This window comes from Falco biarmicus, chromosome 8 (genome assembly GCF_023638135.1).
Source record: "Falco biarmicus isolate bFalBia1 chromosome 8, bFalBia1.pri, whole genome shotgun sequence".
NCBI classification, from domain to species: Eukaryota; Metazoa; Chordata; class Aves; order Falconiformes; family Falconidae; genus Falco; species Falco biarmicus.
The window spans coordinates 49,634,169-49,648,825 of NC_079295.1; the positions used below are offsets into that span (position 1 = coordinate 49,634,169).

Genomic DNA, 14,657 nt, shown 5'->3' on the forward strand with positions numbered 1-14,657 from the left:
TTTATGCCCTATAAAACATGGGAAAGTATTTCTAGTTCTTTGTGTTTGGTTGTATTTTTAAAGACAGAACACATCACGCCAACGTAATTCACGTTCACAGTAGTTTTAGTGTACTGCTCTGCTATACCAGTACTTAGGTAGAGTGCTCTTAAGAAAAGGCCAAAACCTGTACTTCAGAGATGATGGATGGGACCCTAGTCAAATTAAGAATCCTTCAGTTGACAGAAAACTATTTACAAACGTTTTAACATCAGGCACAGGATTAGCCGGTGAAATTCACCACCACAAGACATAACTCAGCAAGAGCAAAGCAGGGGGATGTCAGTCCACTGATGTGGCCAGCAAGAACATAAAAAGTCTGCAATACTAAGGATTATAAAAAAAGTTCTGGAAGACTTGCAAGAAATAAATTCTCCTCTGGACAGTAAAGAGGAAATCTGGCCATCTATAAACATTTCTACACCAGCTCTTGAAGCAATAAGTACTGATGTTTCCTGTGTGACAAAGAATATGGAGTACAAGACAATGATTTGTTTAATTGATAATCCACCAATGTTAGCTTTTACGTAGCATAAAATACAGATCCTTAGCTCCACAGGACAGTCACTCAGCTACCTGGGATGGTAAGCTCCAGAAGGGCCTGGAAATGCTATCCGAGATGATCCTTCTTGCCTTGTTTATATACTTTGGACAAGGGAATCAAGGAAAACACCATATAACTTCATTTTTTTGCATTAAGCCAACCACTACATTTTTTCACACATATTGAAGCCCATGCCGAAAACCTGCACGCTGACTCTAGTGACTGAGCCAACCGCCATAGTGTTTCATAACAATTAACCTTTACCAAATACGTGCTAGGCAGCTATTGCTTTTAAGACAAACTGAGCAAATGTGGAGAGTGACATGGTGTAACACACCCCAGTGCTCTATCACAGGACCAGCTTCAAGCAGTGTACTGTCCTAGCGGGTTCACGACTGAGAAAGTCACTGGGTAAGAGTTCACCAACTACTCACAGCTGGTCTGAGAGCCCAGTTTGTGCTCCCAAACATCATGCAGCTGCCGATATTCTTGCTGGGCCAATTCAAGCCTCTGCTGTTTCACTTGATAGATCTCCTTCTGCGCAGCAATCGCCTCCTGGGCCAGGACAAGGTAGTCTTTCAGCATGTGCTCCTGCTCCCGCCGCCATTGCACACGAGGGTCTTCTATCTGTGTAGTTTCTGAAGAGAGAAAAGAGGAGGCAAGATGAATGGAATGCAGGTTTGCACTGCTCCCTGGAGAAGATCCACCACTTCTGTCAGTATTTTAAAATAGCCCCTTGCCCCATCTCGTAGAGGAAGTGGAATAAGGACATTCTCCTTTTTTCTTAGGAGGTGACCACTGATCCACAATAAACCCCAACGAGCTCTGCCATGCTGAAACACTGTATAGAACAACTCATGATGAAATCATTGTACAGGTCTTCAAATCCTCTGCTGCTGAAGCCATCCTGGTTCTGCCTCTTACAACATCCACACAAGCCCTAAGATACTGACATCGACTGTTAAGACTTATCTTTATTGCAACTGTTTTATAACACTGCTAATAAAATACCTCTACTATTTCACTGATAAAAACCAAACATTTTCAGAAAACATCATTGCCACATGACAACATTATACTGCATCTGACAACATGAAAGCAATCACAACTCTGCCTGCCCTCTTTGGCTGCCAAGTGGCTTTTATTATAAAGGGGAAAGAAAACCTCACTCAGATTCCACAGGTAAGTAAAAATAAAGACCCATTAAATCACAGAATGTATTCATGAAAGCATCTCAAATTGCATTATATAAACAGAATCTCAGAAGGGAGTAAACATTTCCTTCACTCAAAGCAGGCACAGCAGTAAATCACTGCAGAATTTAAGAAAAAATATGCTACAGAGTTAAAGAAAAATATTTTTCGGTAACATGGGCAATGCAGTCATGAACAGCTACACCACTTCCATCTCCATTACCCAACACAACCAATACACTGCTTTTCAGGTTTCTAGTCAGGAAAAGGGCATAAGGTCACAGACATGCAGCTATTCCTAGTACTAATTAGGCAAATTTATTGTCAGTATTGTCTTGGTTTTGTGAAGAAGTGTCCAAAATATTTTTCATTTATCTTTCAAGGCTGTTATATGCTCTTGTTTGGAACAGGTTCCAATATTCAGTCGACTAAGTGCTCTAAACTGTCTAAACTACTGTGCTTGAATAAGGATGCCTTATTGCCGCATAATAAATAATTAATAAAAAAGAGCTGCTTGAAACTATCAGTAGGAATCTAATCTGCATATCTTAAGAGCCTCTTTAAATATTTAGTAAAAGCTGCCATGGTGGAAGGCATGAGCAGCTCTTAAGTGAGTCAGGCATAAGGCTAACACCGCAACACATACAATGTAGGGAAGAGAACAGTTTGATAATAATCCTAGGAGCAGAACTAGTAATAAAGGATTTTACCCAAGGGATGGCCACTCAATCATCTTCACAAGCTATCTGTGATCATGCTGAGGAGAAAATTAAAAGGATTCTCCAGCAATAACTTATTTTAACAGTATTTCAAGACCTGAAAGAACACATGACATTTCATTTTACATAGTTTGTAGAAGCATTTCAACAAAACGTCCTTTATGGATCCTGCTAGAAGAAGTAACATTTCAGCTGTTGTAATACTAAAGCTAAGCCTGGACCTGCAAAACTGCCCCAAAATAACCCGGGGAAACAGCAGCTGTTTGTGCCAACTATAGGTGCTGATGCCCTCCCAGACAGCACCATGGTCTCTCTCAGAGGGAGCAAAAAAAGTCAGGAAGACACAGCAGCATATCAGCTGTAAAGTCTGAAAACTCCAGACTCATATCTCTGTTCCTGCTCCCAAATTCCATTTTCCAGATAACCATTATCCACACCCAGAAGGAGGAACTCCTTTTACTGCCCAGTTGAACCAGAAGGTGAAAGCCTGCTACGAGTTTCCCAGAAGGCTGCCCCCACATCCCCACACACGCAGCCTCCCCGGACCAGAGCGCATGCCAAGCGCCAGAAACCAGGACTCAGGACCTGGTTTCAAGCTCAATGAGTATGTGGGCAAAGTACCCACAACTCTCAATGTCTAATTCAGGACACTGGGTCATAAGTCTACCTGTACCTATGGCTTCTTCACTCTTGGATATTTCCAGTTGTGCCTTAAACGGGCAGCCCACTCCTCCTGTAGTTGCAAGAAGGGCAGCAGAAGCTGCTGCAGGGCGATCCCTCCATTACAAGCAACCAGGAGGAAGACTACAAAAATCTACAATCCTGAGCACCTCTGTTAGGTGGCGAAACACTGATGCTGCCCCAAGCACATAAACCACTTGACAAAGTGAAGGCTTGGCAGGACGGGCAACACACTTTTGTACTGAAACTGTTTTGTTCCCATTTTTCTAACTATTCACCTCAACCTTTTCAGTAATCACCACACTAACTGTATCCCCTTGATTGCAGCTTTGATTTTCAAACACATAATAACAATCTAAGAAAACGTTGGCCAAGGGCTCTTGATCTGCCCCAGCTACTGAGTAATGCAAAATACATCCAAAGTCAGATGAAACGACTACAGAAATGCAGGTTATTACATCTTCTGTTGTCTAGTGAATTTTTAATTTAATGTTGAGCTTGTCATAAATAAACCTGATTGTTTCATGTTTGAAGAATGTAGTCTTACTGTGCTTGCATCAGCATCTGGCAAGAAAATAATAATTTTTTTTGTGCAAATCAAATGCCAAAGAAGTTCTCCCAGAGAGAGACACTCAGGGCTATGCATTAATACTGTATTAGGAAAATTCTGGGTACTCAGTTTAATTTAATTGTATTTATTTTGCCTCAGAGACAAGGTTAGAAGTGTGCTCCATCTCCCTTTTTTTAATGGCTCCTGGCTTTAGATTTAATTTAGGTCTGTCCTTGGGCTTGCTTCTGATAATTAGTCTCAAATACTTCAAGTGTGCAGCAAGAACCAACATGCTTCCACCCCCTTCACACGCTGAGGACAGTCCCTTCCTGCACAGGGAATCTGCAAGAGACCTTGGAGAGGAAGAAGGTTTTGGACACTCTCCAGAGGATACTTTAACATAAACCACAAAGATGAGCCTCTTGATTAGCTGAAGGTAAGTGGATATGGTTTGCTTTATCATGATTTGGATTAGAGCTGGCATAAGAAATAGGGTCATGATTTTGTTTCTCTTCTTTTTAACCTTTTAATTGAAATTCTAGGTCAAGTCTTCCAGTTTCTGGCATCCTATAGAAGTGAAACTTTTTAAGCGGGTATCAGCATAGTCTGAAGCCTTCTCTGCACGCCCTTGAAGCCTGTGGTGCTTTTGAGTGGCACGGACCAGGGGTAACTGCCTCAGACCACCCAGGGCTCAGACCTGCCACCAGATCTTCGCACGTTCATCCTGGGGGCAACTCAAATGTACAACTCCGATCATGTTTGGTTTGTCCCATGTACACAGTGCAGTTTCTGCTAGCTGAATCACTCAGGAGGTCTGACAAGCTGCCATGTCCCCCTGCAGGCTTCAGAATGAGGTTATTCTTCCTGTACTTGATCTGTGTCCCCCAGGACCACAGCTAGCCATCCTTGTTTAGGCAAACACCGGTGGAATAAGTTAATGCCCCAGTTTTGGCTAGGATGGGCCACAGTGACAACAAGCGCCCAGCTTCCTCCGGTGTGGGCAGGGAAGGAAGACAAATGAGAAGATAAAAATACATCTCACACTGGAAAGAAAGCTCTGAGGGGACAAGGAAAAGACTCTTGGAAACATTCACCCATTTTACATGAGTCAAGTTTTTCTTGTGGTCAGAGGTGACCCTGATGTTCGCTTCAGAACACGGGCTGAATATTGTTTCTTTTGGGGACAATGCCAGCTCGCACAGCAGCTGCAGAGGCTTACAGCTACTGCCACAGTCCATGTCACTGCCTGGTAAACCAGAGGAGGGAACTGATCACAGGAAAAAACCACGAAGCCCCAGAGATGTTTCACTGGGAAGGGACAGGGAACAAACAGCTTCCCCAGAAGCACTGTACAGGTAAAACTGAATTGGCAGGAGCCTCTTAATCCAACACTGCTGCTTAACACAGCAAAAACCTTCAGAGTCACTGGAAGGTGGCATGCTCCTGTCTCTGGGCTGCTCTTGGCGTGGAGCACCGTGGTAAGCACATCTCCCATTCCAGCACATGATATAGCAAACCTCCAAACACCAGAGGAGGGAAGGGAAGTCCAACTGTATTTAAGACTCTTCTGGAGAGCTTGCGCAGGCTCTTCTTTCTGGCTGCACAGTCATGAAAACATTACATCATTCAGAAGGAAGTTAAAAAGAAATCTTAGCAAGACTTCTAAGCTCTGCACTTACAAAAGGTGTAAGAACTGTCAGCACAGGCATAAGACCCAAATGAGACTGGAAAAAGCGTTAAGATTCAGACTGTCTTTAAAAAGCAACCTCGTTAACTCTCATGAGTGCTTTCTTGTGGAAGTGAAATGGACACAAGACATGGTCACAGACCTATGGAGACCCCAATTTGTGTCTTGCAATTTAGCAGCTTCTCAAACAAAGTTTGTTTAGTCCTCCCCCCTGCAGATCTCCTTTGCGTGCCCCTGTAGGCTTGTCTACCCTTTCTTCCCCGCTATACCTTCCTGTAAAAGGAAAAGTCAACAACCCCCACCTCACAGAAAAAAAAATTTAGGATAAAGCCATTTAAAGATATGTAAATACTGTGATATTGGGATGACATAAGCTCTAAAAAAAAAATATTTGTATCACCTTCACATCTGGAGACATTTGATCCTTCTATTGCAGAAGGCAGTCAGTCTGCTTTTTAAGAATAGTTTTTTTTCACTTTGCTTTTTTAATACCCAAGAGAAGTTACTGCACCTTCCAGGTTTTAGCCTCAGGCCAAGTGAAAACGTGGCTTTTCTGAAAAAGGGAAGGGTATGAAGATAGCCAAAAGAAAGGAAACCCCCCTCCCCAAACCACCAACCACCCCCCCCCCCCCCCCCCCCCGAACAGATTTCAACATTTTTATTTTCAAAAAAGATCTTGTAACTTGCAGGGAAAAAAACCAGCTTAAGTTCTCAGTTGAAGGGCATGAAGAAAATTTCAAAACAAATAATAAAAACAAAACCAAAAACCACACCACAACTTCAGGGCACTTTTGCCTTTAAAAAGTTCTTCTCTTTGCATGAATTACAAACGCCTCCAGAAAGGCCTGGGAATGGTTCTGCTGTGAACTTCTGGACTGCAATTGGAACTGTTCTGTAAAGAGAACCATAGTCACTGATTTGTTTTCTTCATCACTTTAAGGGGATTTGTTCTAGCAAAACCCAATACACATTTCCTAACAATGTCTGTATTGATATATCAAATTCTGTATTTTCTTATAATTTGAAAGAGCTTATAAAGCCTAACACTTCTGGTCTATCAAGCAATCTAACAAAGAGAGTAAGCGGTGGCTTAGTTTGAGGATACAATATAAAAACATTAATAGCCTGAACTAAACTCTTTTCCAACTTGCACACCTCTCAGGATATCCCAAGCCTACTCGAGAGCTTCCTCTTGAGTAAAGGCAGTGCAAACCCCTGCAGCAAAGGGAGCTCAGGCAGTCATTCGTGTTATCCCTGCCAGGAGAATTAACACAAGACCTTTGCACTGTTTCCAATGGTCTTGCCACAAGGACACATTCCAGGCTAAGAACAAACTCCAGATCATCGTCACCTAGTCAGACTCCTCAGCAGAGCCAAATCTTGCAGAGGTGTGTCCCACAGCATTAGCTTGAACATGACTGATGATCTGAAGACTGCAAACCAAAAGGTTTCAAATTCCTGTTGTAGAGAGAGAAGTAACTTGTACAATGGAGAAGGACAGGATCTGATTTCATGAGCTGCAGAGCTCATCTACCCTAAAACACACTGTTAGCGATTTTGTGGTTTTGTGTTCAGTATATTTTAACACAGGCACAAAACAATCACTCCGCAAAAATACAATAATGTGTCACTTACTGGTGTTGTGGTCTATGTAATAAACTCCAACCTGAGGGTCATAAGCTTCTTCCCATCCTAATGGTAATTCATCACTAATGCAGTCTGCAAAGGTTAGTGGTTTAGTATACCTGAAATGCAAAATAATATTTTGGATGAATAAACGAAGTCCCATATGTCTATTCCAAACAACTGACCAGAAAGCAAGTACCACAAGGGCTTCACTGTAGAAAACAAAGAAAGTTGAAAACTATTTTAAAGCTTTTGTTCTTATCAAATAATACTGCAAAAACTCTTCCCTTTCTTCATCTGAAGTTACAGCAAGATGAACTCATTCTGACAGAGCTGCCGAGCCTTGCCTGGCTCGGCCAGTATTCACTCAACAAAGGAACATTAAGAACTTTGCCAGAAACAATCCTCGTCTCTCAAGTGAAAGAACAAGATGACTGTTTGCAGGCAAGTCCTGTATCAAAAATATGTAGACAAGAAGGAGCAAGATGAGAAATGCAATTTGCATAGCATGAATAATTAAGACTGCAGAATCAATAGCAAGTGCTGAGGACTGTGGGACCACTTGTCATGTAACTCCACTCATTTGCATTGCAATATGTTCTGTTTCATTAATGACAAACTAGATTAGTTTCTCAGTATCACAAAAAAGTGTAACCCACTCTGTCCAAATGAGGAAGTATTTCCGCAATACTGCTCTGATGAGGTTTTTTTTTTTATTAGAGACCACATCCAGCAATGACCTGAAGGCTTGTAAGGCTAAAAAAAAAAGCTTAGAGTACCTACTCCTTGAGTAACCCCACAGATTTCAGTCACCACAACCATACCCCTTTCCTCCCTTTGACTCTAACGAGGTTCAGCTTGTGCTAACAAAACTACTAACCGACAACAGCACTGCAGGGAGGCACAAGGCAGGAAGGATTAAGCTGGCAGGTATCTCACATAGCCAGCTGCCAAAAGCATAATATGCCACAGGCCCACAGCCCCACCACACCACACGCGGCGTACCTGGAAGGAGGGCCACGACTTCGCGTTGGGGCCCATGAGCCTGAACTACCTTTGGGCAGAGGGCACGGGACATCTGTGAACCACCACAGCCCCTCTCGAGCAGTTACGCTGCACATACTATGAGCAACTGGGTCATAAAAGCAGCCATGGAGCTGTATCGCACTGTGCCACGTGCGAGCAGCATGCCCCAGGAAGGTAAGGTGGCTAAGAGGACAAGTTTCCAACCCACTGCAAGAGACTGAACAGGTTTGTGGAAAGTCTTTCATATCCAAAGGTAATTCAGCAGGGCTAGCAGATAAAGAGTTTTATTAAGTTTTAAGCACACTTGAGCATGCTTCATCTGCAGACACACAGCAACAAACTGGTAGCCCCATATTAATAACTTACAGTCACTCATCAGCGAGCAGGGGAATTTGAGGAAAAAGCCTCCAACCATAAGAGGTTCAACATAAAATCAGTGTTTAATGACTAACAATTTCTCCCACAAAACATGACCTGGAAGTCTGGTACACAGTAAGAACGAGGTGGGAACATTTCTGTAAGGCCTACGTAAGCCACTGAGATCTCTACTTACCTGCTGTTGCATTTCACTTTTAACACATTGCCTTTGCCATCTACAGCGTGCTTGAACTACTGTTTTCTCAGAAAATTTCAATTTAATTTAGAGTTCTTGCAGTGCAAAAAAAATGAGCTTCACAACACAGAACTGTGCAACTTTCTCAACAAATTTTCACTGAAAGGGTTATTTTTACTATTTTTAATCTAGACTGTGTACCAAAAGCATGTTTGTCTAGAAAATAGAGATTACCTGAAAATAAAATAGAATCTCAATACTTCCGATTGCTATCCTTTATCCCATGTTTTTCCCTGTGGACCAAGCTGTCTCCCCAGCCTGAGTACCCAGTATGTGCTGCTCCGAGTTGATCAAGTCAAAGATGTACAAGGGTAAAAATGCAGAGCAACGTCAGGCACAAGCAACTCTCTAGAGATACTACAGATGGAAAGTGCTGTTGCAAACATGTCGGCCATTTTAACTTAAAACATTAGGATTAGCACCTTCACCTCTCTGAAAATGGCATCTCCTTTTATTCAACATTAGCAGTTCATGTGGACACAGGCCAGGGAGAGGAGAGGAATGGAGCAGTGCTGAACACTGGATTATGGAGGACCTGCTCCCATCCCTCAGAGGGGCACAGACATGCTGGGACAACGACAGGTAATGGGGAACACAGCTGGCCCTGCCCAGTGCCCAGCACCTCTGCTGTGCTACACCGCAGGGACGGCCACCAGCTGAGCTGCTGTGGGCACAGCATGGTGCTGCAGACCACTGCCTGCACAATGCCTGAGCACACGTGCCAACCCACCCCAGGGAGCGGCACATCAGTGGCCTCTCTGTCCTGGCACCCATAGAGATGCTCCTGAGGGCACCTTCTCCTGCAAGCCCACCAAAACAAACGCAGAAAAACCTCAGTGTCTTCAGGACAGCCATGCATTTGTGAAAAATAAAGCAAAAAGACAACCACAAGAACTGGTCTCCACTTATTTTCTTGCAACTTCAGAATCAAGCTGATTTTCAAAAGCTGTCAAGGGCTGGTCTCAACTTCACACACATCAGGAAAACCAGCATGATGATACTTCAGCATAACTGGTGAGGACTTGTGCTGTAGTAATTATTTGATTGCCCTGATAAGCACAGCATTGTTCTTCCTTGGACAAATATTTAAAAAAATTCAGTGAAAAGTTTTCACCTGTAGTCTATGATAAAGCTTAGATTTAGCGCTTATTAGATGTCATCTGGGACAAGGAAAAGGAGGAAAGGTTGGTATTTATTTGTAAAAACACATTTAAAGTCAGGAGTAGTGTGTGCTATCTAGGCCACGCAAAGTCCAAGTGGTCTTTTCCAGTGCATCATTTGATTAGTAACACTGAAAATATTGCTGTGAATGATTGCTGGTTTGCTACTTCTATAGAGAGCTTTGTAAGAGGAGGTGTAATTTCATCCTGGGTTTGCACAGTCTCTAACCTTGCGCACCAGCTTCCATTCAGCCCTACAGATTAATTAAACCAGAAACCATGCATTTCCCATTTCCCAGCTACAGTGCGCACCATTTTTGGCGATTGATCCAAACAAACATCCCTCAACTTGGAGCAGTAATTAAACCCATACTTAAAGTACATTACGTGAGTGTATGCTGCAGGTATAAAATGTACTTTGGTATTACATACTGAGTGGTATTTTCTGCAGCAGAATTCTGCTCAAGAATCACAGCTAAGATTAAAATCAAACTTCTTTATTTTATTTTATTTTTTATAACCACCATGGAGCTGCACTGTCAGCTCCAGGACTTCAGACTACTTTCATCAGGGAATGGCACTGTAGTGCCAGCTTTGAAGGTCCAAACTCATAAAGCTTCTGCTCAGCTTTTGTCCATTCCTATTTTGCTAGAAGCAGCTGAATTCCTTCTAGATGTGCTCAGGAACTGTCAGACTTGATAGGAAGCCAGAAACAAGCAATTGAAGGATGCATATTCCTATTTTCCCACATGAAGTGCAATGCATGAACTGCATCCGGCCAGTTCTTTCAGTTGGAGTTTTGGAAAAACGGGAGAAAAAGCAAGGCAGGATCAGTCTGCTACAGCAATGACACAAGCCAGCTGGAGAATTGCCAGTTAGTAGAGCTTATAAACTGACAGTATGTTCACCTTTGAGATTCCTATTTTCAGCATATCTCACAAGGAGCACCCACCACCAAGCATGGACTAGTGCTGTCCTCCCTGGCTGCTCGCAACCTTGCAACCATTCCATTCGTACAGAGGAGTAAGTACTCATTACAGGAGAAATCTGTCATTCAACTAGCTAACAGAAGAGTAATTAGTTTTAGAATTAAAGAGTAATTCCATTTGTTACAGGCAACATATGTTGTATACCTATTTCCCCAAATAACTGCAGCTTCATAACCAAGTTACTTACTCTTCTAAACTCCTGCTCCTTGCTGTTGTGGGAAAAACCGGCACAAAGCAGCAATGCTACAATTACAGAGAAAAGACATGTAATATGTGTTGTAGTCAGCATATAAATAAAGCATAAAAAGGAAAAGGAGATTATTTTTTCCTTCTTTTAAGATATGATTTTAGGGGTTTTTATGAAGACTGAAACAAATCAATATTCCAAAAGGGGTCTAAAATCAAGCATCTCCCTAAGCACGCTCACAAAGTAGCATGACAGATTAAACGAGCAAAAGGTAAAGTTTCCTTCTCACAGCAAAACATGATTCAGTTAGTATATTATTTCTGCATAAAACAGGCCTGTTTCTGCATTTGGGAAGTTAAAGCTAGGGCACATCTACAGAACTATTTCTTTTGAAACATCTCCTTTGCAATTCACAAAGCCCCCTATCAGCCTTGGAAAAATCTCATCAACTCAGTCAAACCATGTTATCATATAAGAGGTCTGCTCTGCAGGCTAGATTCAAAGCAGCAATCTAGAAGAACGGACCCTCTTCATCCACTGCGCTTATAACTAAGGAAGGAAACCTACAAAATGGTTTATACATTCCTTACCCTTCTCCATTAGGAAAATCTCCAGATACATGCAGCCAGCATTCAAAAGAAAGCAAGGTACCCAAAAGTTCAGAAAATCCTGACTTTGCTGATCTCCAGTCACAAAGAGGGAACCCAATGCAGAAAATGTCTGTAGGTATAGCATTTTTTATTAAACCCAAACTGTTTGCGTTAAGAGACTACACTTTCAGACACATGAGTTAGTCTAAATCTTCCAGCCACGCTCGCTTTGCTCTGCGGACCAGAACTACCCCTGAAGCACTCCATCTGCTTCTAAGCTGGAGGCTAAACTTGGTGTGGAGTTTCCACAAGAGAAGCCATCCTGAGCTAGAGAAGATATCTGTACATCATACCTAACTCTGGCCTTCTAGCTCACCAAGAAGTAACTCACGTGTTCATCTCCTACCAACTCACCGGTACCTCATGTTCATCCTACCTGTGACTGTCCTTCCCCCATGACCTAAGTTTTAACCAGGGTCATTTTTAGGAACACTTGCGAACATTTTGAAAAAGACACATCAACCTAGATTTATCAATTTCCATCATACTTTCTTAGTTTCCAATATGTTATTTTTTCACCTGATTTCATTCAAGAAATACAAATTTACATGAGCAAGCGCAATTGCTCATTAGGACCCCTGGAAACTGGGTACCCTCAGCACCCACCGCACACAGCAAGTCAAGGACACAGTTTCAGAAACTAATCCTGGTAACAGAGGTAGAAGATAACAGCATCACCCAGCTTCCTAACCCAAGAAGTACCTTTTGGTCTTCAGGCAGAAGCAGGCTGAGGGAAAAGCCACTGCCCACCCACCGGCCAGCAAGCGTACCGAGACACTTCCATCTTTGCAAAACGTTTGCCCCCAATAGCTCAAGTATTTGTACAGCAAATGATGTTCAAATCCTGCTCCCACAGCAGGAAACAAAGTTAAGATTCCTACCTCTAGTTTGTAAGTCACATCATTTTTAAATGAGAAGGGTTTCTATATTTCTTATTTTTGATCTATCACCTTCAGCTTCTTTCGCAGATAAAACTGGAAGCCAATGTTATCATGTGCAAACACTATTAAATGGAAACTTGCTCATCTCAGATTCAGAAATCCTTTCTATAGTCTTCAACTCCACTGTTGTCAATCAAAAACCTCATTACACAGGAAACTGAAGGCAAATAATCCTTGTATAACAAGTTTTTGATTGACAGAAGGTTTGTTAAACATGGCTGTACAGAGGTTCCTGACGGGAGCAGGAGATGGGTGAACTGTGCCACTTAGGAATCTGGAGTTAATACTACAAAGGTAACAGAAATCAGTTCTGAACTTCTTAAACCAGGAAATGTTATTTTTGAAATTATTGGATTTCAGTGCCAACTGGCGGCCTACAGCAATCTAGCAAGCCCACATGCAGCTTTTTAGTTACGCTCATGGCTCTAAGTACGTATGTGCATGTACGTATATGTGCCGACAGCAGAGTGCTTGGGTCAACCAAGGCGTTTAAGCATTTACAAACCAACAGTGGTTTGCCAGTTTCTATGCTGTACATAAACCCACTTAATCCCTATGTTTGCAGGGTTCCTCAAAACCCCCTAACACAGTAAAGCCATACAAACAGTACAGACTTATTTTAGTTAGTTCAGTACAGATCACATGGCCTTACACAAAATCCTTCATGACTCTATACGGGTGAAAATACAGACCGGGGGATTTCCTACAGTTTACTGTACTGACAGCAGCAGCTCACAGCAGAAGGAACAAAGGTAGTACCTGGATCACTCAGGACCTTCATGTCAGCTCTTCACAGAGCTACAGCATTAGCCACCGGAGCTAACAGCTTAACAGCTCCGTTTGTTTCTCCCCTTCAACACTCGCTGTGTACCTGTGAGTGCAGGGTGATGTCGCATACAGGTTCCATGGGCAAGACGTCAGGCAAGGTAACAAATTACGACTCCTGGCAGATACTTCTACTCCCACCATTTCCCTTACACAACCAAACAGTTTCTAAACCCAGCATTTTGTGAGAGAAGCCAAGATGTGCTACACAGACCAGGGCAGAGAATGGGCTCAAAGCACCTCGATTCCAGCTGCAGTGCTGGGGTAGCTGCACACAAGATCCCCGTGGGTCTGAGTTTTGAGGAACCTGTTAATAGGTCCAGCTCCTACTGTAACTCAGAAGGCTGCTGCAAGAATCACTGCCAGGAGGCTCGACACAATAACATACAAGCTTCTTTGTTTTTAATGAGGTCATCCCATTCTCAAGACAGATGATTATTTTTAAACTTTAGCATAGAAAAACCTATCACTTTGCAGACAAATTTTCTAGGACTACAGCAATCTCCTCCTCGCAAAAGCTTTCAAAAATAGACTCCTACACATTTATTACTCAACTTGGTGATCCAGCCCTCAAACACACCAGGGCTATTCATCACTATAGTAACTATTTTCCCTGGGAGCATCTTCCCTCACAGCAGGGAGAATTGCCTTTGGAGGCTGAAGGTGTGGCAGTAAAGAGGCCCCGTTTTACGACCTTGCTGGCAAAGCTTTCCTCACCCCATCACCGCACACCTGGGCACGACTAAACACTCCCTTGGATTCCCACTCCAACTGCAATTTAGGGAAAAGGTGATGAGAACATATCCCCAGCAGCCAGCGTCCTCAGCCGTGACACAACAGGCAGCTCTGGCCAAACAGCACCCTCAATTGTGCCAAAACCTCAGCAGCTGCAGTGGGTTTACAGGGGGAGACCTCCACAGCAGGCAGAGCAGAAAGAAGTTCATTCAGGACCACCATAAACAGACAAGAACTATGAATGGGAACGTGCTTCCCAGGTGACAAGGAGAAGCCTTTAAGAAGCTTCTCAAATTTGTGATCTTTTCTTAACTATGGTTCAAGGAGTCTGATGAGAGATCAAATACGGTATTTCAAAGTTTTGGAAGATGGATGTTATTCCAAAACCCACACAAAGGGACAGTCACCCTAAACTTGTAGTTACCCCAAAGAGATATCATTTCAATGACTGTCAGTAGCTACAGCACTGCAGCCTGGTCCTGGCCTTGCTGT

At 42.8% G+C, this 14,657-nt stretch overlaps 1 protein-coding gene across 2 annotated transcripts in view; it reads right to left on the reverse strand.

The window, feature by feature from the left end:
- The window catches only part of WWC1 (WW and C2 domain containing 1), a 73,947-nt gene that overhangs the window by 31,792 nt on the left and 27,498 nt on the right, over nt 1-14,657 (reverse strand). Inside the window, exons 2-3 of one of the 2 annotated variants that reach the window (XM_056349081.1) lie at nt 7,049-7,158; nt 1,018-1,221 (exon numbers count right to left, since the gene is read on the reverse strand). In XM_056349081.1, coding sequence (XP_056205056.1) covers nt 1,018-1,221; nt 7,049-7,158 — 314 coding nt within the window. The remainder of the gene's footprint in view (nt 1-1,017; nt 1,222-7,048; nt 7,159-14,657) is intronic. The other variant, XM_056349082.1, reaches the window with a different exon arrangement.